The following is a 27,088-nucleotide window of genomic DNA, read 5'->3' as shown; positions in this document are numbered from 1 at the left end:
CAGAGGAGGTATACAACCCTACACGGAACTGGAATCACTTGTGCAAGATGGCATAATCTGTCATTTGATTCCAGAATTATTCCTTCAGGGAATGCTCTCTCAGATCATTGGGCTGCTTCACGCACCATCCAAAACCTCAGTCTTCAGCAGACTTGCAGACAAAAGCAGAATATTCTACCTCCAAGCCTGGGATGCCCAGACTGCTGCAAAACCACTCCAAACCGCCTTTTGGAAACCACGCCATGTCCTCTGGAAGAGTAAGACAGGCAAAGCAGCACACCACAATTTCCAGAGAAAAAAACTGTGGTGCATTTTTGCTAACTGGAACTACTTTAACAGCACCCTGGGTAGAAAAGTAAATTAATATTCTTTTGCTCATCAGCCAACTATACTTCCCACACAGCTTGAGGGGACCTAGCTTAGTTACTATATGCAAAACGAATCTGTTATCAGCTATGACACTTACGAACCCAGAAAAGCCGTTCCAATACCTGCTGCTGCTATTCTATGGAGATGCCAAGGTAGCATTTTATTTAAAAAAAAAAAAAAAAGGATCATCTCAGACTGCTCAACATCTTGGAACATACTTTGTTGTAGCGAGGGGTAAACAGGAGCATAAGCAGGTGCTTCAGACCAACACAATATACGTCTTCATCCAAATACAGATTGATACAAAAATACATACATTTAAATAATTTACTGCAATGAAAGATTCACCACTTTCTATTGTAGTAATATACGCAAAATATTGTAGTAATAAATGCAAACATTTCAGCTAAACAACGAAGTTAACAAATTGTCCAAATACATGACTAAGATATATTGCAAGCTTTGATATAGCAAGAGGTAATGTTAAATTTAATTAGCATGTGCACAAGTTTCATTGTTTGTGGGGTTTTTTTTGAAGGGGTAAAAAAAAAACAAAACACAAAAAGAACACAAAATAAGATGCAAACTCATCATTTAAAATTAAAAAAAAAAGGAAAAAAAAAGTTCAATGACACTGACTTAATGACTGAATTAGTAAACTGACTCCAAGTATTAATTTGAGCTTTCTAGGCAAAGTTGCTCAGGACATTTGAGCAGAGGTCTGACATAAGGAGAGAAGAAGATGCACCCTTCCTCCCTTGAATACTGGGAAAAAGCAGGTATTTGCACAAATGAAGAAATAAACATCTGTTTGCTGATGATGCTTACGAATATATCCCACATCAGTAAGCTAAAATGTTCTTTGTACCTCACCTGACATCTTCCCTCATGCAACTGACTCCTCTTATTTTGCACCTTCCTCTCTATACAAGCCTGAGCATTCCTCCAAAACCGAGTTCAACTTGCTGTGCTGCACTAGTTCGGAATATGTGAAAATCAATGATATTTTAAAAAGCTGTTAGTGCAGCGTACATATGTTTGGCCATTGTTGTCCACGGTCACTGCTGGGTGTCCACACGTATATTTCTCTAGCTTTATGCTCGCCTAATTGCAGCTGGCATAGCTGCACAATACCATGCGATTCCTCAGCTCCCCAGGGAACAGGAAAGATCTCCATGGAAACAGACAGTAGCACTTGTTCTTTTGATAGTATTCTGACATGGCTGTAATAACACTTCATTTATGACAATACATTACCATGGTTCCATCTCAGATTTTTGCAGACAAGCCCTGCCATTGCTACCATCCATTTTCCTTCCCATTTGCTGTTCTGTGTTCTGATCACGCATGTTGCTCCCATGTATCAAGAAATTTTGCTGTGAGAAAGCAGACAGCATAAGCAAGAGAGGACATTTAGTGCACAGCTTCTTTAATGAGACCAGAGGATCTGCCTTATTTGGTGAGAAGTAATAGCCCAAAAGAATTTTAGAGACTCAGCTGACTGCAAAGCGGATCATTAATACAGCTTCTCCCACTGAAGGAGGCAGGGAATATATGATCCAGAATTAACTACACACCCAAATTGAAAGCAAAATACCTACAGTACAGCAAGACATTTTGCGGCTTTCAGATCTAGAGAAGGACAAAAGCCATACATAGAGAAAAAGGCAACAGCTCCCTCTTCTTCCAGGGTGCGCTTGGCTCAGGACGCTGGGTAGGGACCAAGCAGTGGTAGGGGCACTCACTCGTGCTATTACTGATCATGATCAGCTTCAGAGAGGGACGAAGGGGCAGCAAGAAGCAATCCCCAGCAACACATGGAGACACATCGGCCTCCAGCAACACATGGAGACTGTTTCTGATTTTTTGATGTCACAATATTCCAGACCGGACGTGAAGACAAGAACTCCCGTGTTCTGAAAGGATGGGTTTCTCACCCCGGGCACAGAAGACTGGTTCCTTACCACACTGGAGTGGCTGGTGGGTAAATTCCACAGAGAATTTTATCCACTATTGCTGCATAGCCTTAGCAAAGACCAGCACTACTCCTGTGCTTGTAATTCATTTTCTGCCAGAAGTTTGTTCCATCCATGCTGTTGGCAGATGCCAGATAGTACAGGAAAGCAATTAAAGGTGCTGAGATTTGTTTGGCCAGCACCTCGTGGGAGTTGTCACACAGGGACATAGCTCACAGAGACACTGAGAAAGTCCTAGGGGCTCAGCAGCACACTTCGATTCAAAAAGAAGGTTACAGTAAGTTTAACATTCAGAGCTTCAAACACATTCACAGTTTTGACAGGAGATAAAAAGGACAATTTCCTTTTATGTTCATATGCTTGTAGTAATTATAGGCTCCTGCTCCCAGAACCTAGACAGCAGTGGGATAACGGGGTTTCAGCACGGCGTCCCCCTGGCCTCTACCAACCCACAGAGGTAAGCACACCAGTACAGCACGCAGTCGCCCGCCCCACCGATGCCATTGGTGTGAGAAGCCAGTCCCTTTCCCAGCGTGAGACAGGGCTACAGCCCGCTGCATCACCTGAAGCTAGCAGGGCCCCGTTGTTTCTAAATCAGCAGCATCTCATAAAACTTAGAGGTTCAATTTGCATCTTACTGCAAGTCTGAGAAATAACAGCTAAATACTACCAGTTCTTTCCATGAAAGGACAGCAGTCGTGATTCTTGCAGCCAACACAATGAGTAACAAGGCTTTGCAGTCTGGGAAAGTACAACACATGTGGAAAGTCTCCTCATTTAAGTTTCAAGCTTCTCTATGATACTGAACACACTGAAGCACTTTTTAGCATCAAAAAGAAGATAACAGGAGACAGCACACCGTGAAAAGCTGTTTTGTAACACACTCCCTCTCCACATTTCGATGAGAAAAGCAAGTGGGAGTGGGGAAAGGAGGAAAAAGAGAAACTGGAACACACTTCATTAACAGTTGTTTATAACTTATAGCTCGTCCAAAAACAAGTATAGATACTAGGAAGACAACCTCCTTTCTAAGTTATTCTAGTAGGTATGGCCACAAAAGGACGGTATCACTGGCAGTGTGAGCATGAAGTATACTTTGGAGCAGCAACCTTGGCAGATCATCATATGTTTTCCTCAAATGCTGTATTTGGCATCTGTATTGGGAAGAGAGGAAGGAAATGCTACTGAAACAAAGACGTGGCAGGCTGAGCCCTTGCATTTTTGGCAGCAGCAATAGCTAAGCAGCTGCCAACACAGCTATAGGCTCAGTTCCCTGTAGCTGAAGTGCCCAGAGGAGATTTCGGGAAGGAAATCATTGCTCTCCTCTCCCTCCCCCACCACATTTTTTTTTTCCATGAAACATGTTAGGGACAAGACAACGGCATCAAATACAGCAGCAAAGGCTACCATCATCTTCAAAACAGAAGAGGGCAGGCAGGTATCAATGTATTTATTACGCTAAAAGGAAAAGCAAGCAACTGGACTAAGAATCAGGATACTTGCCAAGTCCTTTCCAGGTGAACTATCCGGAAGAGAATAAGCATTAACAGAGGAGATAACCTGAATGCTGCTTTACCCAGCTACAGCCATAGGAATCACAGGCCTTGTAGGTGAAACGGCGGTGAAGTTTGGTGCAAGAAGCACCTACATTAACTGTGCCAAGTTACAGCAAGGACAAAGGCAGCTAACCATTCTAGGATGTTTTTATTTTCACACAGGAGAGCTGGCTGCTGAAGCCCATCTCTCTATTTTTTATTGCCCAAATTCCATCCAAAGGTTACCTCCTATCTTCTGTCTGGATAAGAAGGTTACTTTTTGTCAAAATACCATGGATGTACATGAAAACTACATCTCTTATCTGGTAATCCAATAAAAGTACTAACTCTGCCCCAAAAGAACAGACAGAATGGCTGTAAGTACTCTGCTATCTTTGTGATCTGCGCTTGAACAACATGCAAACAGCCCATGCGAACTTCTACAGACGTTCTTACATATATGGTCCAAAACTACCCCTACACAGGTGCACGCTGCTCTCTCCTAAACAAACTTGCTGGTTTCGAGATTAAAATGCTGATTGTACGTCGTACTTCACATTCACTCACATACTCGAGCGTATGTTCCAATGCTTTTCTGAAGGAGTACTATCAAATATGCAATGCACTAACCTTAAGCCATTGAAGAGCTGTTTAGATTTATCCAACAAGTAGCAAAAGTCTGTAACTGTTTTCCTCTCTGCCTGAGGAATATCATCTTCAGCTCCTCCTGATGACATGATTTCTTTTAGGGCAAACTCAGTCCTACAAAGAAGAAAATAGACATATTACTCAGTAATTGAGGGCTACTATGAACTCACCCAGATTAGATGCATGTTCCACGGGGATGGTGACAACGAGCATGCAATGCTCCCTTGGGTGACTCAAGACTCGTTAAAAGCAACATCTGAGAATCAAAGCATGGGACTTATTACTTCACAATGCACTAGCTAACAGAACAAAATTAAAAATAGAATTGGCACAAGAGTCATAAAATAACTGAGGACTGTATTCACAAACACAAAAATGCTAGTCAAAGGATTTTAACATAAACATTTGAGTTTCATACTTGGACAAAGACATTCTGAATTTGCCTTCCAGTTTGGGGGGATGGCAGTGAGTGTGCACTGCTGACCAAGCAATTCTGTGATTCCCAGGGCAGACAAGATGCAGACACATTCACCTGAGTTTTGTACACCCACGTGTCAGTGCACTAGAGCACTACTGCAAGAGCACAGGGTGCAGCGCACCAGCTGCCTGCTGAAGAGTTCCAGAAAAAGAGGAAGTTTCTGCTCACTGTCAGGAGACTGCAATATGGGTGAGTATGGGTGCCAGACCATGTAAGAGTTCAAACATACCAGCCAGATGTCGAAACCTGTTGGTATGAGTCCAGCAAAGCAGGATGTGAATATTGCAAAGCACCGGCCCACATCTGAGATCCCTACGTTTGCGATCACACAGAGTGAAACACAACAGCCAGCACTCAGAGCACCAACACATGAAACCGAAGGGAACAATGAGAGCTGAAAAACAGATGTCAGAAGCAGCCAGGAGGTGATTCAAGAATTTCAGGAAGAGGGACAATACCCCAGCTCCTGTGTGTTCTGCAGCAAGCTTGACCTAAATCCTGCGGCGAAGCCCCCGGGTTCTGCAGCGCTCCGCTGGGGACGATCGGACACTCTAGAGCAACTTCAGACAGATTTCTAAAAAACGAGGGGTTGCTTAAATGGCTGAGTATTTTTCATACAGTCAGTATATCATTCCCCAAATTTAATTTAATGGTACAGTCAGTTTTATCGTATGCTACCTTTAAATTACACTACTCATCTACCCCAACCATTGCTAACATTGGCCAACTGAATCTGTGTTAGCCCTGGAGCAGGCAAGCAAAACCAACCACAGTCCTCACATTAGAGTCGCCAGGCCCTCTGCAAAGAGGACTGTTTATGCAATCACTAAAAGACAAGCTAGCAAATTCCCTGCCTGCTGCTCTGAAAGGTATCAGGCAGCAGACAAAATACTTGCAGAGAAACCATAAAAAGCTGGGGGAGAACAAAAAATGGGAATGAAGGAAGGAAAAAAAGACTTTTCAGATTGTAGACAGTTAAGACGTACTTTGAAAGCCTATGCTAAGCCCTGCCAGTTCCTAATTATTTAGCATAAAACTAATTTGTGGAAAGTCAGAAGAACTGCAGGGGAGTTGGGGGGAGGAGGGGGAGAAAGGAAGAGATTCCCCAGCTGAAAACAAAAAAAACTGGAGAATATTCTGTATGTTCAGCTTCATGATATGGCTACTGGCATAAGGCTTTGGACTTCTTATTGAAGCAGAGGGCCAAAGCACCTTTTCTGCTTATTGAAAAAAATGCCTGAAAGCACAGGGAACGACCTGTCTTCTTATCCAAGACTCCTGCTGAAAGAACCCAGAAAACAAACCGCATTTCAGCATACTTGGACGCTGCACACATACCTGGAAAATTAGTACACCCCGGAGACAGCCCGCTACAACATTCACAACATTTTTTTCTCCCCCTCTATACAGGGGTTCAGGAATGCAAACAAATGCATGTTGCAACCGAGCCACGCAGGCGGCACTGAGGCAACCACCAGCCCGGGACCAGGCTGAGAGGTGGCACCGCGAAGCGGGGACGAGGAGCGCGGGGCAGGCTCACCCGCAGCAGCACGCCATCCCCGCCGCTGCCCCCACCACCTGGCGTCAGAAAAACACCCACCTTTACCCAAGAGCCTTTCAGCCCCCATGACAACAAACTGGCTCTGAAGCCTGTTGTTTTGCTGTTTCACAAGACCCAGACCCGGTGTGGATGGGCGCAGCACGGCGTGGTGGCCACACCGCCCTCCCGGCCGCAGGCAGGCTTCTCCTGCAGGGCTTTGGGCAGAAGTCTCTGTGAGAAACCAGGAACACCCTGATCCACAGCAGGACTTGGAAAAAATCCTACCTGCCAGCTTTTCAGACATGCACAGCCTAACTTCATTAATATTTGTCGAACATTTTGAGGGTACTCCTCTCGCCCAACGTTAATCATTACCTCGTGAGACGAGCACGGGAACTTATCTCATTTTCTGCTGATGCTTTTAGAGGGAGGGAGGTGACCAGAAGACAGCTGGTCTGAGACATCAGAATGAATGGGTAGGACTCAGGCGTTTGTAACAAGCTATTTCATTAGTACACAATACATTACACACAGAAGTCTCAACGTGCCCTGGTTGTTTTAGGTTATTTTATAATGAAACAGCCAAATCGCAGTTAAAAGGAGAATGAAACAAAACTGTAGTTATCCACACAGTCACAAAACCACCAAAGACCTGAAGATGCAAACGTAATTGCCCGTGGGACAGAACAGATACAACAGACACAATGCCTCCGTGGGGAGAGGGAATGAGTACGCCCCAAGTAGCGCCGCTGGACGGTGCCTGCGGAGGAGCTCAAGTTTCACTCTCTTGCAGGATAATTAAAGGCACGTTTTGGCTCTGCCACATCTTGCATTCAGAAAACTGGAGTACTTCTAACCACCTGGTGCATTTACAGATGGACACGGTACAGTGGAAAGTCCTCCTGAAATTCCTTAAGGAGATGCTTAAGGAGTAAGACGAGGCTTGCTCAGGATGGACACGTTTCTTACTCACCGTGCATCAAACCTATCCTCACGGTGATTATAAAAACAACCATACAGAGGTTACGCTACCAAAACATTCGGACTGAGCCACATAATGGGCAAGCAGAGCCTTCCTTCCAGGGAAAAAATAACGGAAAAAGAAATAAGGATTTCAACCAAGAAAGAAGTAGAAGCAGAGAAAAAATACGTGCAGTTGTAAGAAGCATGACAATTTCCATCTGTGAGGTATGTTTAGAAAAGCTGCTAGAAGGTAATTTTTTCCACAGATCCCAAGTTCAAAGCAACATTTTGGTTACAGGCACGAGCTGAGCACTGCTGCAATTTAAACCCTAGTTTCACTCAGCCACAGCATGTGCCTGAATATGAAGAGAAGATGGGAAGGGAAGATGGACAGAAAAAGGAAAATGAGCAGTTAAGTGACAGGAGAAGCTGGCTTTTCCTTTTTAAATCAAGAAGAAAAATAAAATCAGTTATCTCATGCACTGGGTTTGGCTTCTCATGCACCAGAGAGGGTGGCATTTGGTGCTGTACAAAGAAAGAACTACGATCGCAGCAGCGCAGGAAAGGAGGAGGTCTTCCCTGCCTCAGAGACTGTGTTGTAATGCAGCAGCATCACAGACAGAAGAGAAAATTATTATTAGAAACAGCAAGTGGCACAGCAAAGGGAGGAAGACAGCTACTGACATCGCCGTTTCCTCAGGGACTGCTGAGCTACAAATGACAAAAAGAAATAAAATGCAACCAGTAGTATATCCACAATGTAGACCTCTCCTCCTCGATTCAAGAAGTAACCCCGCAGATCCGTGCTCCTCTTCTGCAGACAGACGGTTGTCCCAGTTTTCTAAGCCCGGCTATATTAGAAATATCACCTACTTACGTTTTTGTTCTTGTGTTTGATGTTTTTTGCTTTCTTTCACACAAAAGAAACCACCGGGCTGCTCTGCACATTTCTTGTTTTTTATTCAAGTAGCACATTTTAGAACGATGCTGCTGGGAAAAAATATGTATATATATAAAAATGGGGATGCAGGTAGGTAGGTAGGTAGATATCTCTAGAGTCTGAAGGAGACTCTGAAACACTGATTTAAGACTTAAAATAAGACAGAAAAATGTGACTTTCAGCAGAAGTTATTATTCTCTCAAAGGTTTTGCCAACTCCTCAGGCTATACAAGGCAGAAAAATTGTGCTAGCCAAACACAGCACTTCACGTGCCAGGTTCTTACCAACACGCTCTCAGAATGCACAATTCCAGGTTTGCTCAGTACAATACGTTGTTATATTGTGCAAATTCATCCCACTGCAGCATGGAGGATGGGAGAGAAGAGCTTACAGGCATCCCAGAGAACGCCAAGACCATGCAGAGCAGTTGGAGCTGAAAGGCAGTAGGAGGAGGAGGGGTTGGATGGGAAACGGATGAAAGCTTCACGATGCTAGCAAGTAGTTTTTAAAGTTATGTGTCACTTACATCACACACATTTCCACTTCCCTGCGGTTTGCTGTCTTTTGGCTAAGGTTTTCCAGGCTCGGTTGGAAGGGAAAAAGTCTGCTCGAGTCAACGGTGTGCACTCCCAACTGGCCCTATGCTCAGGCTCAAGCTTGCAAGGCAAGGCATGCTTTGTGCATGGTGAAAGGACACCCTGCTTCACAGAAACCAAGCTGACAGCGGAAGTCAAGCACAGATATGTTAACCAACGGCATTACACGCACGTCTCCCTAGGCAGATTTATTGCTCAGCCAGGGTAGCTCTAACCTGCGATCCGTCTGTCCGGTAGAAGCGGGCGGTCACAGCCTCACGCCTGACACTCGCTGCGGAACAAGCGGCGATCCTGGAGCAGGATGGTGCCTGCGACCTGGGCAAACTGCTGAGCACGGGCACGCCAAACGAGGGAAGGTGCCCGGAGCTGCACAAGCAGCGTGGGCTGGACGTGGCACCTCGACCTCCTGATGTCTCCTTTGCCAAGCCATCGCTCCTGCTCAGCAGCGGGCTCAGGAGCCCAGCTGCCTTCCAGTCAGCCCGCACAGCTCCTCACACGCACAGCTCCTCACACGCACAAATGTTTACGGGATAAGAGCCAAGAGTGCCCATTAGCAGTGCTTTATCTACTTCATTTAAATGGTCAATTGAAAAAACAACTCTTCTCACCAGACAATCGGCGTTAGACTTAAAACTCTCATCCTGTACTAGGTGAGGCACAATCCCATTACACAGCCTTTAGCTGCACATCTCTCCTGTGTTTTAAGAAATCAAAGTCTGTATCACTGAGCACAAGCGCAGATACTTCACATACGTGATAACCAACCAGTCTTTCTTACTTCAAATCGGAGGAATTTAGCCCTAAAGCTTTAGGCATTTATACTTCAAACCATCACTTTCATTAAAAAATCCTATTATTTCCTAAGTATAGGCACAAATATATCTTTCGGAAGCAACTCTTCCTAAAAGCAGAACACATCGCTCGCATAGCGAGTGACTTCACGCACCTTACAAATACTGATCCCCGGGGAGGTTCAGCCTTTCAAAGATTAAGTCTGGATGTTGAATATTCACACTACGCAGATAAATGTTTATTATGACCCAGAAAAGTGATCAATATGACCCAGGGAAGCTTCGTGGCGAAAATTAGAACAAGAATCTGTATTTTATTTCAGGCTCCAGCTGTTTTGATTACTGGGCTTTCCACTCTGTCCCTTAAATAACCCCCACAGGAGCTTCAAAACAGGACAGCAGATGCAAGTCTAGCATGGCAACCCAGGGTGGTCAGTCTTGGGAAGAGGAATAAGAGGAAGAGCAACATCTTATGGCAAAAGTGCTGCTCTAGTGTTTTTCACCCGCGCAACTGATGACAGCAGGCTGCAAACCAAGCAGCGAGCTAGGCTGGGCTGGCTGTCTTGATTAACCCTTAGCCTGAGAATCAGAACTTGCATTTCTGCAACAGATGCAACATGAAACAGCACACTGTCACATGAACGGCACGTCCTAAACTCTTGCTGATCTGGAGTTTCATTGCTTGCACCGAATACAAATGGCCTGGGGTTTACAGTTGAGGCTCTGATTAATATTCAAATGCTGGAGTCGAGCAGGAAATATAATCATGTGCTTAGACAAGTGAGCTAATGATAAGAGTAAGTTATGGTCGCATCCTGATTCACAGCTTCATGGATAGTTTTACCATTTTAATCAAGAAATCACAGCAGAGAAATATAAACTGCTTTTCAAATGCTTCCCACTCCTCGCACAGAGATGCAAGTAATAACCAAAAAGCAAAAGCAAATAAACTTTCTACATCTATCTTGTTGAAACAGGAACTTCCCCAGACTAAGGCATTATTAGAACTGCTCTCCACAGAAACTAATGGTGGAATTCTATTTCTAATCATTCTAATCTGTCAGGACTTGAAAGGTTTCAAACCTTGAGTCAGAGAGACCGGCTCATCCTGAAACATCTCCCACAGCATCACTGTCAAAAGGGAATGCAATATAAAGCCAGACACCCAGTAGGTATTAATTGGCTGATAAGAAATAGATAAAACTAAGCTCTTGATCACTCATACCCAAAGCCTGGTACCATCACAGCTCGAATCTCTACCAATAAAGGTCTGATTTGCTGTCCCTTACTTCCAGATCAGATTGAAGCACCATTCTGTATCCAGAAAGCTTCAAAGTTCTCGCTAGATGATACTGAAATATGGTGCTGGGCTCCTAACAGCCCGCTAACTCCCTGTTAAAAAGAAAGGACAGATGCCAAGAATCTTCCTCATGCTTTACTCCGAGCAGCTGGCTGTGGCACCTCCCCTGCTGAGAACTTCCTCCTGAAAAACCACACCGAACCACTGCAGATGACGGCAGTACCCATCAAAAGAAAAAAAGAATCCCACCCCTGCATTATGCCAACGTTCTTTCCCATTTCATCCTTTAAGGAAAAACAAACAAAAGATTACTGGTCTACAACAGACGGACCAGCACCACCCTGCTGCCATTGGCCAGGAGAAATATGAGCATTTCTGCTGCTGTCAAGCAAGACGTCTACCTTTGCTATTCGCCTCTCTCTTCCTTCTACAGACTGGCATACTCGCCTCTTGTGTTTCCTTTCAAAGCTACGCTGCACGTTTTGGGAAAACCATCTGTGTGTTTCCACGTACTCTGCTCAGAGCGCTAGTCCTGACAGAGCTGCAGACAACACAAAATTAATTAGAACCCAAATCCATTCTTCTTGCCAAAATACCTAATTCTCTGCTGAGCGCCACCGTCCCCAAATTCCTGAGCCGCCGCTCAGTTCTGTGCAAGAACCCCTTTTCACATCAGTAAATGCGTGCCCCCATTCACACGTGCACGCCAGAAGCTTCACAGCTCGCTGGCGCCAGCACTTCAGGGGGAGCGGCGAGGGGCAGGCATCCATCGCAGCCGTCACAGGCTGACAGGCAGAGGAATGGGACACGTCGGGTACAGCGACTTTATAAAGAAATATGAGGAAAAAAATATATAGATTCCTTTATCATTCCAAGGTTTGTAGTACGAGCTGGAACCAAACAGAGGCATTTCTCATCCCCAGCCACTGCTGACCCCGGGGCACGTCCGCGCTGCGGTGACTGCGGCTCCCCGGCCCCATCCTGCTCTCCCCGCGCCGGGGCGCAGGCCGGGGGCTGCAGCCTGCGGGACGGGCCCGGCCTACACCCGGCCAAGCTCCCCATGGGCTGCGCCCGCTGCTCGCACAGCACCCCCACGGGATGCACAACGAACAGGGCTTGCACAGAGCCCGGCCTGCGGAGACATTTTTTTGTCTGACCACAACAATCAACTTAAAATGTAACTTCAGACACAGAAACAAGTACCCCTTTCGTTCGGCTCGAAACGCCGGTCGGATCACGTTCTCTGTGCCTGGATGTTGGGTTACTTCAAAAGGGCACTACAGGGAAACGCAGCACGAGCAAGGAGGGTGAAAAACTTCTATTTTGTCAATAAACGACAGTGTGGCTGACTGAAAATCACCTGCAGACGCAAATAGCTCTACTCAATCGGGAACTCTCCAGGAAAGTATTTTTCCTACTAAAAACGTACCGACTTTACAGCTCACTTGCAGAAGTAGCAAGCTCTGCGAACCAAGCAAGAGGTGAGATACGTTAAAAAACTAACAAAGCCACAAAGCCAAGGAGTCCTGTAGCACTGCCCCGCACGCTGGGCCAGGCCGGCGCCTCCCTGCGCACCGGTCAGCCGACGGGCCGCCCTCCGCTCCTGCCCCTCAGACACACCGACCGTGTCCCGCTCCTTCAGCTCCGCCGTGCTGTGTGGAATCACTGGCTCGAGAACCGTCAGGGCCTTCGTCCCTCCCGCAACGCTGGTGTCATCGGACAGCGACCCAAGAGTTACTGGGAGAAGCAGGAGGAGGCCTGACTGCAACCGCACAAGCCTTGTTTGCCGCACAGGGCGGAGGAGAGGGAAGATGCCCGAGAAGACAGGGCGCACGCGTAGCGCTCTCCAGACCCCCAGCGCTACGGCACGTGGACGTGGCCGACGGCAGGCACGCAGGTGCACAAGCGGCAGCCACCGCAGGCCGGCAGCGCTCTGCCTTCACACGAACGCGCAGCCCGTTCCCGGCCCGCCGGGCGCCCAGCAGCTCACCAGCAGCCGCCGAAGCCCGCAGGGACGTGGGCTGCCAGCCCCGCGCTGCCGCCCGCCCCTCCGCAGGAACTGACTCAAGACTCCCGCAGGGAAACAGCCAACGCTACAAATCCTGCTCCGCTCGGAGGCAAATGAATTTGAATACCCAGAACAGAGTGTCAATCTTGTTATTTCAGTTTCAAATACGTGCCTAGGCTATAGGACCAGTTTTTTTTACAAGCCCTTTATTGCTTCCAGCACACCTGCCTGCACCCAGAACTGCAGCTTTGGCACCGTTCCCCCAGAACCGCGTGGAGCTGCCCACCGGCACCATGCCCTGGGAACAGAAAGCTGGCCCTTCCCGTCCGCTACAGCAAGAGATCGTCTACGTCACGCCTTACCAGCAGGCTCTCCTGAATTCACTCCAGGCCGACTCACTTTAAATACGAGCGACACAATATCACCATGGGATGCATATGTGGCCTTTTTCAATTAACTTCATAACACAAAACTTTTGCTTCTCTTCTTTATGCTCCTGCCACTCGCAATCTGTTCCACATTTGTCCGCTCCGTGCCCTCTGTGATCCCTCTTTCGCTACAGTTCACGACCCTCTGTGTATGGGATGAACAGAGGGCAAAGCCCCAAAACGCCATCACAGTTGGGTCTCTGCTCTTGTGCTGACTTAACCAGCTCGCAGCTGAAAATGAGCCCAAGCCCAAAGTCAGGCTGAGGCAGAGCCTCTGGGTCACCAGAGTCCAGGAATCCCCAGAAGATGGTTCAGAAGCAGCGTGGAAGAGGATGCACCTACTTCCTTTCGTCCACGTTTAATTCAAATCGTGACTCTGCAGTGGTGCCTGCATACCACCTACATGGTGCTTAGCAGTCATTTGCTTTGTATGAAAGAGCAGGAGAAAAAAAGAACATCAGGCTAGCCTACTCTTGGCAGGGGTGGGAGGGGAAGAGGAGAGAGAGAAAAACACCATCAGCTGCAGCGGGTTGAGCTGTGTGTATTTACATTTCACAAGCTCAACTATTTAGTGGTTTATTTACACACAATGTGCTTGGAGCAGCTAAAATGCCAGTTGTGTTTTATCTTGATTTGGTGGCAACGCGCAGAAGCCACAAAATCACAGGAAGAGCCTGTAAATGAGACGTGAACCTCGCACATCTGGAAAAGCACATAAGCCACTGCGAGAAGGGAGGAGGATTTTGGAAGCACAGGCACAGTAAGGGCTGAAATGCATCAGTTATGACAAGACACCAAAATACAACCCAGGGACTCAAAGGCAGCTCCCGAGTCACAGCAGAGCAGCACGCGCTGCAGGGCTGCGCATCCCCACGTCGCTCCCGCAGCCAGGACAACCTGCAGCACGGCGTACCGGGGCCCCGGGACGCGCGGGGTGCCCCTCCATATTGCAGCGAGCAGGGAGTTGCAGTCAGCTCCATTTTATGCACGTTCGATGGCACGACGCCAACACAACTGTTGACTGAGCCAAAGCTGGGCCCCCTTGAACTAAGCCATCACCTAAAGCAGTGTGGAAAAGCACATGCCTCTCGCATCTACGGCGGCCAAGTTCCTGAAAAGCATCCGAGCTACACGATAATTTTTTTTCTTGACTCAGAAAACGACCGATGTTTTAACTCCTTTATACACACTCCTAATTCAAAACGGAAAGGTTGCCATACAATGGGACTTGATGTTAATGCGGTGCAGAGAATTCGGAGACCTCTTTAGGGCAAGCCATTTACTAGATAGTCCAAATGGCAGTTGGGGCCAGCATCCAGCCTGCAGGGCAGGACTCATCGCATGCTACATCTTGTTAGCGTTCTTGGCCAAGGTGTCAATGGCTGCTTTCCAACAGGATCCGCACCCTGACAAGAGAGAATGCAGTGCAAGCTCGGGAAAGCTTTTTGATCAGCTCAGTTCTCCTCCTCACTCCAAGACGGTGTTTGGCAGTGAGCTGCCAGCAAGCACGGGAATTGCACGGAGAGCGTCACCACTCCGGGAATTCACCCTGCAGAGCACAAACCGCTCCTGGACCGCTACTCTACCACAAGGCAGAGAAATCCCTCTGCTGATTTCTACCTTAATTATACAAAAAATTGAGCTTCTAGTCTGTGTTCCATTATAATAATAGCGATAATTAAAAATCCTTCAAGCGAGGAGTCCTCCAAACCTGCTGTTCCATCCAGGCTTTTTGGCATCACACACTTCCTTTCTTGACTGATATCCTGAGGGAACCAGACTGATGGTTATTCTATTCTATTCCTGTTGCAGGACTGTACTGTGCTCTCTCAGCACATGTAAACTGCTAGGTAATATTTGTGTTGGCAACTAACACACATACTTTACAGAAACAGACCTCTATTTGACCCTCCATGCAGCTCCCACATACAACTTCGTGCACTCCTTTAAACAGCCTTCCTCTGCTGCAACACATACCCCATTCCATAACTCTGTTTCCAGCCTGTTTAAAAACTACATATCCAGAATAGGGCTTATGTGCTTAAAGAGAGCAGCTTGGCTATGAGAGCCAAGCCCGCAGAATGTTCTTAGGCAAGAATACCAAAGAAAAAGTGTAAAAATTGCATGTAGAAGTCCTGGTTTTCCTCCTGCACAGCTCACTCCAACTAAACATTTCTATGAAAAGAACTATGAAGAGTTCCGTGAAAAAAAGACACCAACACAGATTTCTGTGATAAAACTGATAGCTGTATTCTGCTTTTTTTTCCCCCTTCCAAATACTGCCTAAATAGCTAAGACTTAACTGTAACATCACTTCAGAACAGGCTTTCACACCAGAACTCTTCCTTCTGGCCTCAAAGTCACCATACATGGCAAAAGACAAGCCAAAGCGACGCATCCAGATGATCGGATTCATCTCCATTATCCATTTACACTGCTGTTTATCAACAACTTCTTTTAAAGCCAGCAGAGCTAAATCAGAGCAGAACCGATGCAAAGGTGCAGCGTGCGCAGGCTGCACGGCGCAAGCACAGCGGCGACTTTCAGCCTTTTATCACGAGTAGACCTAGTTTCTCTAGTGACCACTGCGAACAAAGCACAGGGTGCTACTGTCTGGATGGTCCTCACACGTTTGATGTAAGCATGTTCTTACATGCTCACCCCAACCGGCCATCTTTGTGAGAAAACCTCCAGTGTTCATAAGGGACGCGGATTACCAAGTGACTTTTGTCTGTGCGTTGTACCCGCACTTCAAAATAAAGCAATGATGACAATTGTCTCTATAAAGCAGGAATATATTTTTCCTCTACGTATGGTTTCTGTGAATAATTGCTTTTATATTTTCTGGAGCAAAGTACCTGGCTATCACATTTGTGTATGCTGTCTGTATTATTTTGGCAGCCCAGACTGACTGGCAAGTTATATTCTTCGCTTCTCGTTAAGCAGCTCATTATTTCATTTTTTTTTTTAAACAAGCATAATCCAGTTTATCAAAATATCTTAGAAGAGACCGACTTATCCGACTCCAAAAAGAAGCAAGAACACGATTTAGGAGCAGGTGTCACGCTTCTTCACCGCTCCCTGCGCCGCCGGAGCGCGGCGAGTCGCGGCCGTTACACAACGGGGCTCGCCCCGGGCTGCTGGGCAGCGACTGCAGCTGCAAACTTCCAGGGCGAGAGCCCCGGCAGGCCCCTGCTGCCATCCCCAAGGCTGCTCCCACCACCGCAGTTTAGCTGCTCGCAGGAATGGTGGGAGGGCATGCGCATGCTGGGAGATCCGCTTCGCCCAGCGTTTTCATCATCCTACGGTCCGACAGTGCTGCTCCGCGCTGAGACGAGACGCCGAGAGCCACGGCTCGCGTTCGGACAGCTCTTGCAAAACCTGGCAATTTTTTTTACGATAACGGATCGGGGTGGGGGGGCTAGAATTGCCGAACCGAGACACGGCACGAGCTCGGAGCCCGATCGCTACGGCACAAAAGCCCAAGGGAGATGCTGCCACGAACGTGCCCCGCTCTACGTGCCGGAGGAGCAGAGCCTGGGAGCTGACAGCCGCCTCTGCCCGCGGCCTTTCTTTGGGGCCGCCGTCAGGTGCTGGAGCCGTTACGGGAACGGGCGGCACGGCTGGGGGCAGGAGGGCGCAGCCGGCCCCGGGGGGCACGGCCGGACCCCAGCCGGCCCCCGGTTTCTCAGCGCCCGCCGCCCCGCGCGCCCCCCGCACGGACCCCGACCGCCTCCCGCGGGGCGAGCCCGCCACGCACCGACAGCCCCGGGGGAGCGCGGCCGGGCCCGGGGGCAGGCAGGTGCCGCCCGGGGGCCGCTCAGCGCCCACCGCCGGCCCCGGGGGAGCGCCGGGGCACCGGGCACCGGGCGCGGCGCTGTCACGGCCGCAGCGCGCTCCCGCCGCGCGCCGGGCACCCGCCGCCGGGGCCGGCCCCGCACCTGCCGCGGCGCCGCCGCCTCACCTGGGCCGAGCCTCGGCCTGCGGCGGGGCCTCTCCGCGGGGACCGGCGGCAGGCGGGGGGCGAGGGGACACCGGCCCGGCCCTGCCCGGCCCCACGCCGCCGCTGCTGCCCTCCCGCCCCGCCCCGCGCACCTGGAGGCCGTGCCGGTGCCGCTGTCGGTGCCCGTGCCCGTGCCGGTGCCGGGCGGGCGCCGCCGCCCCCAGCCCCCCTCGGCTCCGGCCGCGGCCGCCCAGGTCCGGGGGCGCGGAGCGCGGCTGCCGCCTGCCGCCGCTCGGGGCCGGCCTCGCCCCGCCCCCCCGCCCCCATTGGGCGAGCGCCTAGGCAGCGGCGGGACGGCGCGCCCTGATTGGCCCCGCGGGACGTCACTCGGGAGCCCGCCTCGCCCCCCCGCGGGGCCGGGCACGGCGGGAGGCGGGAGGCGAGCGGCGGCGCCACCGCGCGGGGACGCGGCGCGGCGCCACACGGGGCCGGCCCAACGCCGCTCCGCCGCTCCGGGACCGGCACCGGCACCGGCACCGGCCCTCCCCGCGTCCCGCCCGGCCTCAGCCCCGGCCCCGCCGCGATGACCGCCCCCCGCCCGCCGTCACGTCCCCGCCGCCCCCATGCGGAGGCCGCCGCACCTCGGCCCGCTCCGCACCGCCGGCTCCGCTCCGGGGCAGCAGCGAGGCGGGGCGGCGGGGCGGCCAGCCAGCCCGGTACCGGCGCCCAGCCCCGCCGCCGCCCCCCGCCCTCCGCGGCCGGTACCACGGCGCGGCCCGCGGGGGTGTGGCGCGGCTCAGGGCCCTCCCCCCCCCGCGCCGCCGCCCATTGGTAGGCGCCGGGCCGCGGCCCCTCCCCTCCGCCCCGCGCCGCTTCCGGCCCTTCCGCCCGAGCCGCGACGCCGCCGCCATCATGGTGAGCGCCCCGCGCCGCCATCCGCCGCCATCCGCGCGGGCACCGGGACCCCGAGCCTCGGCCCGGCGGCCCCGTGCTCTGCGGGCCCGGCCCGGCCTCACCGCGGGGGGGGGGGAGAGGGGCGGGGGGCGGATGGGCCGGGGGGCGGCCGGGGCCGGGGCGGGGGGCGGCCGGGCTGCGGGGCGCCCGCCTGACGCGCCGTGACCGGCTGCCCGCCGCCCGCAGGCCAAGATCAAGGCCCGAGACCTGCGGGGGAAGAAGAAGGAGGAGCTGCTGAAGCAGCTGGAGGACCTCAAGGTGGAGCTGTCGCAGCTGCGCGTGGCCAAGGTGACGGGCGGGGCCGCCTCCAAGCTCTCCAAGATGTAAGCGGGGCCCGGGACCGGACGGGGCCGTGAGGGGCCGAGCGCAGGGACCGGGAGGGACCGGCCGCCCCCTGCTGCCCGCGCCGGGGGGCGGAGGGGAGCGTGTGGGCTCGGGGCTCGGTGTGCGGGGCTCTGCTCCGGGGCGCTGAGGGGAGGCCTGCTGGGTGGTGCTGTGCCGCAGCGCAGAGCGGGCACGGTGCGAGCTGCGTGGTTGTGGAATATCCCCGTCGTCTGTTTTCCGTGGTTGTTTAAAACTGTGGTGGTTGTCCCTTGGTGCGTTCTGAGACCTCCTCTTTTTTTTTTCCCCCACCTGCAGCCGTGTGGTGCGCAAATCTATTGCTAGAGTCTTAACTGTGATCAATCAGACTCAGAAGGAGAACTTGAGAAAGTTTTACAAAGTAAGTCCGAACTTCCTACGCAGTGATTTTTGTTATTCTCATACACGCTAAAATTTTAGAAGCATTCTAACTTTATAGATTCTTACTTGTAAAGCTTTAAACTTAAGGAAAAAAACGTCCATGTATGTATAGTTTAAAGTTTTCTAGCCATGGTTCATTTTAAAATACTGTTAAGAGACTAACCAGGATTCTGTAAGCTCAGTGTGAGTATGTTTTGCCTGGAGAGTTTTCTGGGCAGCACCCTTTCTCTGAAAGTCTAGTATATTTTCTTGAAGGTGCGGTTCCCAGAAATGCAGATGCTCTGCTTGCTAAATCTTAATAATTAAGTTGCAGGTGAGTGAGTAATTCTCCTGCTCAGCACATTCCTGTAGTTTTTAGAATAATACTTGTTAGGGGTGTGGGTTGGTTAGAATGGGAGAAGAAGAAAATTTCAAAAGGTCTTGGGAAATTGGGACCCATAAGATCAACTACTTACCTCTAACCTGAGTGAAGGTTAGTAGGACTGGTACAGAAGTTAGTATCAACTACTGCTTCCCAGCGGAGAGAAATCCTATAAGCTTGTAGACTGTAATGATAGTTCTAGTGCAAAGAAGCTTAAAGTACTGCTGCTAATGTTTTTATAGGTAACTCAGCTCCTTGTGAGCTCATGCATCGATCTCTGCATTGCAGTCTTTTAAACTCAACTGTTGTATGTTTTTGAAAATAGGGCAAAAAGTATAAGCCTCTGGATCTGCGGCCGAAGAAGACTCGTGCCATGCGGCGCAGGTTAAACAAGCACGAAGAAAATCTGAAGACCAAAAAACAGCAGAGAAAAGAACGTTTGTACCCTGTCCGGAAATATGCCATCAAGGCATAAAACGGCAGCGTACTGAAAGTTCTTAATTGTATGGGCTGGGTATGTCTCATTAAATAGAACTTTGTTTGGAAGGTGTTAGTGGTGGTCTTTTGAGTAGCAGTTAGATAAAGATGTCTTCAGCTTTATGGAGAGAAATCAGAGGATTCTCAGAAAACTTGTTTGAACTTTTATTGGTAATGAATATGCTAACATAACTTGCAGCCTACGATTATCTTTTCTCTCTGAAGAGCAGGTAAATGAGTACAGATCTGTGGAGCTGGCACAGAACCCGTTAAATGATTTCTTTTTCTGTCCCTTGCTGGAGTTCTTTGGAACCCAAAGTTGTGATTCTGAAGGCCTTTTTTGGTTCTGATGTAGTGAAGAGTTGCACAGAGCTGTCCAAGCGTTATTGATGTAGTAATGGTTTGTGTTAGTATAGCTAATGTATTCTAACATGAGAAATTCTCTACCCATCAGGGAGTCCTTACACACAATTGGATCCAGATTCTGTTCAGGGAAAAGATCTTAATTCTGCTCGCTGAACTCAGCGTAGATCTGAAGGATTTTTAAGCCTCAAGCAAATTGTAACCAGACAGAGGTCTAATTACGTGTGGTAAAGTGAATTTCCCATATATTGAGATATTAGGAGGGATAGCTTTACAATGACGCTAATGTTGGCTGTGTGATAGCTTCATTAAGGGCTTAGTGCGGACCTGAACACGATGCACTTGGCAGTGAAGGAGGCGCAGCCTGACAGCTCTGGCCCGTGCCCTGCAAGGGGCCAGGCTGCTGAAGCACGCTGTCAGGTTGGAGCGTTGAGCTGTGGCTTCTGTAGGCTAATGCGTTACCGAAATACGTGCAGTGTTATAAAATGCTTTGCTTACCGTTTCTGAATGCCCTGCAGTGGCCAGCAGTAGCCTGTTCGGGATAAGCACGAGCTTTTCCCCCAGCACGTGTGGCCCTCCAGAAGAAAAACAAGCAGACCGCTGGGAGGATGCAGATCTGCACACTGCTGTCCCAGGAGCCTGATGCCGTTGGGTTACAGATTGTTAACATGCTGCCCACCATTCAGTAAAGAAAGGGGGGAAAAAAAGGGGGGGGGGAAAGCTTAAGTACCAGGCCCTGAGAATCTAAGGTGAAGCCACAGGCTTGGACAGCATCCTCGTGCCTGGGGAAGACTCAGCATGTTGGCCAGGCTGCAGAGATAAAACGAATCATGGCTCGCAGCTGACACCTCTGAACATCCTAAAGCCATTACTGAGAATTTGTTAATTCTGTGCTGCGGTTCTCCAAGGTGCGGTTCCAGACAGAATAGTTGAGGTCAGAAGGTACCTCTGGAGGTCTCCAGTGCAGCTGTGCTGAGAGCAAGGCTGACTTTGCAGTTAAATCAGTTTGTCCAACTTCTTCCGTATTCTTCCGTATCTAACGGGTTGTAGCTGCAATCTGCTGTTTTTCAGAAGCTTTTCTGTATCCACCTGTGAAACAACAAAAGAAAGCTCAGCTTGCCTCAGCGCTGCCCCTCTGAGCTCCCCTCAGTGCAGCGTTCAGGGTGAGGGGCACGCTTTGTTTCTGCATTCTTACACAAGCGGTGGTGGAGCAAAGTGTGTAACTGCTGTGTGGGGTGGGGTTCTCGTGCTGTGCTTTCCTGTCAAGGGGGGCAGTAGGTGACCTGTTAGATACCTGGCTGTGAAACCTAGAGTGCGAGGCAAAGGGATAGCCACACTGCTGCGGGAGTTAATAGGGGACAACACCGTAAGTTTTTGCACAATCTGCACCGGGTGCTAAAGGGAGAGATAGCCAAGTGCGTTTCAGGCACTGCATTAAATCCTGGGGCTGCATTGCTCCATCTGCCTGTAGCAGGGTGGCAAAACGTGCAAGCCCTGCCCTTTCATCAGAATCGCCCTGCGCTGCTACAGAAGACATCCTGTGGACAAAAAACTCTAAAAATGTTGGGAGCAACTTACTGCGGTTCTCTGAACGGATGCAGGAGTGACGGGCTGCAGGGGGAGGACCGCACGTCGCAGCTGTCGGAGCAGAAGGAGCTGCTCCCTGCCCTCCGTGCCACGCTGCGCAGGGCCGGCAGCGCTCTGTGCCGCTTCCCGCTCCGCCGAGCGTCCCGGCAGCCGCTGGCCTGGCCCAGCCGCCGGCCGCGGGCCCTGGGCGCTGCCGCCGCCTCCGTGCTCCTGCAGCGGCCCGGGGGCAGGGGGCGGTAGCGGGGCCGGGCTCCCGCTGGCAGCCGCAGCGAGCACCTGCTGCCTGCCCCCGGCCGGGGAGGGCGGCGCTGGGCTGACGCGGTCCTGGGGGGGGACGGACGGACGGACAGACAGACAGACAGACGGACAGACGGACACCCCTCCGGACCCCTCCCTGCCGGCAGCTGCCGCTGCCCCGTCCCGCGGGGCTGGGCGGGCCCGGGCTGGCCCCGGCCGGGCTCCGCGTCCCCGCCGGCCGCGGGGCGGCACCAGCGGCACGGGCAGAGCCCGCGGGGAGCGGGGGGGCGGCGGCCGGGGCCCGGCGGGGCGGCTGCGGGGAGCCCCGGGCACGGGGGGGGCTCCGCTGCACACAAAGCGCGGCGCTCCCGGCCCTGCTCCCGGTGCTGCTCCCGCTGCCTCCCTCCTGCGGGACGTCAGCCCCGCGGCTCCCCTGGGCGCTGCCCTGGCTCCTGCACGCAGCGGGGGACGTGGGGGCGCAGCGGGACGTGCGGGGCTGTGACCGCGGCCCTCGTGTCCTCGGCCGCGCCCGCTGCCCCCCGCGTGCCACCGTGGAGCCGTGCGAGCGGCGATGCCATCGTCACCCCTGGCCCGGGGGGCAGAGCTGTGTCCCCCCGTCCCGCCAGCCCCGTGGGCAGCCCAGGTCCACCCGGGGCAGCCGCCCGCTGGCTGCCCTGAATGCTGGTTTTGTTGGCCGGGCAGGGGGAGGCCTTGTCCCCGCGCCGCCCCCGGCCCCGCTGCTCCCGTGAATGCGGGCAGTGTCTGCACGCAGGCGCTGCGCCGCGGGGCCCCCTCCCGCTGTCCTGGTGGCTCCCGGACAAAGGTGGCACTGGGGCTCCCGGACCCGGGGGTGCTGCGTGCCGGGGCCCTCTGACTCCCTGCCAGCCCGGGCCGCGCACCCGATGAAGGGAGCCTCTGTGCGAGGCCGAGCAGAGCCCAGCCGGGGGAGCAGCGCGGGCGGCCCTCCTCCCCCCGTGCCGTGCCACAGGGCGCTGTCTGGGAGGGAGCGTTTGTAGGTGCGGGGGCACCCCGAGCAGCAGGAGCCCCTCCTGCAGCGGGCAGGGGGGAGAGGCAGCGACACGGCCACCGCGCTGCACGGGCACCGTCCGGCCCCGGCGTGGCCCCGCTGCCAGCCGGCCAGTGCCGGGGTGCGCAGCAGGAGGGCGCAGGCCCGGCCGGGCTGCGAGCAGGCAGTGTGCGCGCTGGGCCGAGGCAGCAGCGCACGTGGGAGAACAGTAGCAAACCCCGACATCTGGAAGAGTTTTGCGTCCTGCATTGTTTCTTTAGTTCTGGCCCATTTTTGCTGAGATTCTCCTTGGCGGGGACTGCAGAGCGCAGGCTGGCCAAGCAGAGGAGCTCCCCAGGAGCGCGACACCGACGGAGGGGTGGAGGCTGCCCTGGGGCTCGCAGTGGGGGCTGAGGGTCCGAGTGGGCGCCGTGGCCCCTCTGCGCATCCCCCCTGGTCCTGGGGATGCCCGGGGGGGGCTGCTGCTGCCCAAGCAGGCGGCGGGACTGTTCTGGGAGTGGTTGCTTTGTCCCAGCATCACCTCTGGCCCCGTCCAGCCCTTAGGGCACCCCGAGGGGGCTGCCATGCTCGGCTGCCTCGCCAGGGCGGTTTGGAGCAGCAGCGGTGAGCCTGGGAACGGATTTGTGTTTCCACTTGCGAGTGAGTCAGCCCCGGCACCGCCAAGGCCCGTGGCTCCCTCCCTTCCCTCCGGCCGCTGCCGCCTGCCGCTGCCCACCCCTGCCCCGCGGCGTGCGGGGTCAGCAGGGCTCGGCCCCGCATCACCCACGGCTCTGCGGGTCCTGCACTGGGACCTGCGGAGGCACCGACACCCTCCCACCAAGTGAGTCCCAGCGCAGGGGGCCGATGGGGTCAGGGCACACAGAGGGGCACGGGCAGGGACTGAGCCTCCCACCCCCGGGGGTCCTGGGGGCCGCTAGGCTCTGCTGAGCCGCTGCCGGCACGTCTGGGCACCGTCACGGCACAGCCCTCCTCTGAGCCCCGGCCCTGGAGCCCCGGTGTGCCGGCAGGGACCAGCAGCCCCCCGTCCCCCAGCCCCACCACGCAGCTCCCGGCCCCCTGGGCCTGGGGACAGTGGCTCTGCTGGGCGTGAGGCCGTGCTCCCTGCCGAGCTGCGCTGCTTCCTTCAGGGACTTAGTCACAGCCCTGTCTTTTGCTGGCCCTGGGGACCATCAGCTCTATTTTAGGTACAGGGAACGACGGTGTCTGATACGGCACAGGGAAGGGGGGTGGTGGGGCCCAGGGCAAAGCGGGAGGGGTGAGGGGATGCCCCATGCCCTGTGCTCTGCCCCTTCTGCCCCCTCCTGTCCTGCGGGGATGTGCCCTCGGTGCCTGCCAAAGCCCAGAAAGGGGCACTTCAGCGGATGCCAGAGGCCCCCTGGTCCTGCAGTCAGTTCGTGCCTCGGCTTCCCCTCCGTGCCGTTCCTGGCAGCCCCGCGCAGCCCTGGGGGCTGGGAAGGTGTGTGGGGGCCGGCAGCGCCTGCTGCTCGCCTGACCAGCCTTGTTTGGGTTGGTCGATATTCGCATCCTGAGCCTCCTGCTGCACTGCCAGATGCGGCTTCATCGGTTACAAGAGAAACAGCTCCCTGCCGCGAGCACGGCCCCGCCAAGGGGGGGACTGGAGCAGGCCTGGTGCTGGGCAGCAGGGTGCTTTGGGGGGAGCCCCCCCCTCACCGCCAGCCGCGGGTGCAGCGAGCCGGGGGCTGCCAGGCAGCTCACAGCGCGGACGTGCCCCTTGCAGGCGAGGCGCAGCGGGGAATGCCTCCTGTGCCGCTGGCAGGGGCTGCGCCCAGGCCCTCACGTAGCAGGGACAGTGTGGAGGGAAGGGTCAGGGAGGGCGATAAAAATAGACCGATGTGACACTCGGTACGGCTGGCTCTGGCTTTGAAGCATGTTTGCAATGTGGGCACAGCACCAGGACACACTTCCATCTGCTGCCGGACACACATTGCTTCATTCCCCGGGTCAGCAGCTCTGGCCAGAGATAAGAAGTGAGGGAAGGGCCCAATTCCCCGGCTCAGATTCCCTGAGCACCGCCAGTCCCATCTGTGCAGCACCATGGGCACGCGACCCTCAGCTGTCCGTGGCCAGGGCAGGTGGGTGACGCCCAGCACAGGGCCATGCAGGGCGCGCAGCCCCGCGTGCGCCAGTCCCCTCGGTGCCACCCACAGGCAGATGTGGCCCCGTCCTGGTGCCCGTCTCCCTGCCAGCCTCCCCCGTAGCTGATGGCTCCTCTCAGGTGTGGCGAGACTTGGAGGCTGGGGCTGGGCTGGTGCCGTGTGCTGGCACAGCCGCGCTCAGGGGAGGACGTTTGGGCAGCCCCGCTGGCTGTTTCTGAGGCTCCAGCAGCCGGGGCTGGGGGCTCCCAGCACAGCCAAACCCCCGGGGGCTGGAGGTGGGACAAGGACTGAGATTCGTGGTGCAGGGCTGATCCCCGACAGCGGGTCCCGGCGGTGCCCAGCACGGGAGCTGGCAGGCGGGAGGTGCGCTTGGCACGGCAGCAGCTCCCGGCACTGCAGGTCCGGGCAGGCTCCGGCCCTCCGGCAGCCACGCTGCAGCCAGGGCTGGCTCCGGCTGAGCCACGCCTGGAGCAGAGCCCGTGCCTTGCTCAGCACCCCTGCACCGCGCCCTCGCCCCGTCCTGCTCTGCACGCTGCCCGCTGGGCTGGGCTGCTCCCCGCCATGGGGCTGGCACCCTGGGGGGTGCCTGCAGCCCCGGGCAGCTCTGTGCTGAGCAGGGGCCCCAGCCTGATTAGCTGGGCCAGCGGGGAGGCAAAGCTACCGCAAACACACAGAGCCGGGCCGGTAACTGAGAAGGAAGCAGACGGGGTCAGGGGGGAGTTGGGCCTTTCTTGCTTCACCGCCTGCCCTGGCAGAGGGGCCCGCAGGGGGCAGCCCCCCAGGACCCGCCTGCGCCCCGCTGACCACAGCGGGTGTTTGTAGAACGGGGCACGCGGTGCCCGCAGCCACCCGCCCCCGCTGGCCTCGGCCGCCCTTCCCCAGGTGCCGCGTTACCGTCACCAGCACCAGGCCTCGGGCGCTGCCACCCCGCTGCGTCCCCATCTCAAGCTTCGTTTGCTGCTTGCTGCTGCGTGGAGGGATTTTTAATCTCTTAATCACGTTATGAGCAGAGGTGGCGCTGGGCACGCACAGGAGGAATGTCTGGAAGTCAGTGGCGTCTGGCGCGGCAGGAACCCGGCCCGTCCCCAGCCACGTGTCCCCACCGCGTCCTGCGCTGGGACCTCCGTCCTGCCCGGCCTGGCCGGGGACCAGCAGCAGGAGCAGGACGAGCACAAGCTGGCACCGTGCAGCCCACGGGCTGGCAGGGCTGTGGTCCCCACATGCGCAAGCAGCCCGGCCCCGTGGCGGTGGCAGTGGCCCAGGAGGTTTCACATGTCCCCGAGCCGTGTGTCCCGGCTGCGTGGGCAGCCCCCGGGCAGGCGCCAAGGGGCAGCTCCATGGCCACGGCCGGGGGGGAGTCCCCGGCACACAATAGCGGAGAAAGGCATCGGGGTGACTTTAGGCTGAGAAAAAATGGAGCGGTGGGGGGCCGGGGAAGCCCGAAGAACCCAGCATAATGACCCCTCCGGGAGACAAAAGCCCTTTTGTTTTTGCTCGCTGCTGGTGTTTTGTCAGGCAGGAGCGGGGCAGGGCTGCTGTGGTGCTGAGCCGGGGGTCGGGGATGCTTCCACAGCCCCCGTGGCCAGTGCAGGGCCCAGCGGTGGCGGGCACTCGGCAAGCCCTGGGGACGCCATGCGCTGGGGTCGGCGTCACCCAACCACCGGCGTGTCCCCCAGGGCTGCGCCGAGCTGTCCTGGCCACGGGTGCCG

The 27,088-nt window shown here is 54.2% G+C and overlaps 3 protein-coding genes across 12 annotated transcripts in view; 1 reads left to right on the top strand and 2 right to left on the bottom strand.

The window, feature by feature from the left end:
• SCAI (suppressor of cancer cell invasion) overlaps positions 1-18,296 on the bottom strand; it is a 43,671-nt gene extending 25,375 nt beyond the window's left edge. For 2 of the 10 annotated variants that reach the window (XM_083807239.1, XM_083807240.1), the window contains exons 1-2: positions 8,387-8,939; positions 4,511-4,642 (exon numbers count right to left, since the gene is read on the bottom strand). In XM_083807239.1, coding sequence (XP_083663365.1) covers positions 4,511-4,642; positions 8,387-8,484 — 230 coding nt within the window. In that variant the 5' untranslated portion in view covers positions 8,485-8,939. Of the gene's footprint in view, positions 1-1,626; positions 3,500-4,510; positions 4,643-5,464; positions 5,581-8,386; positions 8,940-17,667; positions 17,799-18,156 lie in introns of those variants that run through there. The other 8 variants (XM_083807241.1, XM_083807242.1, XM_083807245.1 and 5 more) reach the window with 8 other exon arrangements.
• A 16-nt stretch (positions 18,297-18,312) lies between these two features.
• Positions 18,313-20,117, top strand: RPL35 (ribosomal protein L35). Its single transcript, XM_083807287.1, has 4 exons — positions 18,313-18,430; positions 18,656-18,792; positions 19,109-19,190; positions 19,897-20,117. The coding sequence occupies exons 1-4, from the start codon at positions 18,428-18,430 to the stop codon at positions 20,044-20,046; spliced, it is 372 nt and encodes a 123-aa protein (XP_083663413.1). The 5' UTR covers positions 18,313-18,427; the 3' UTR covers positions 20,047-20,117.
• A 150-nt stretch (positions 20,118-20,267) lies between these two features.
• On the bottom strand, positions 20,268-24,823 carry LOC310885137 (uncharacterized protein; the record flags this gene model as incomplete). Its single annotated transcript, XM_083808082.1, has 3 exons — positions 20,268-21,500; positions 21,990-23,800; positions 24,751-24,823. 3 exons carry the CDS (start codon positions 24,821-24,823, stop codon positions 21,408-21,410), a joined length of 1,977 nt encoding a protein of 658 aa, XP_083664208.1. The 3' UTR covers positions 20,268-21,407.
• Positions 24,824-27,088: the final 2,265 nt, after the last annotated feature.

This window comes from Anser anser (genome assembly GCF_964211835.1).
Source record: "Anser anser genome assembly, chromosome: 21".
Taxonomy (NCBI): Eukaryota; Metazoa; Chordata; class Aves; order Anseriformes; family Anatidae; genus Anser; species Anser anser.
The sequence above is the reverse complement of the archived record's forward strand: the minus strand, read 5'-3'. Positions and strand labels throughout refer to the sequence as shown.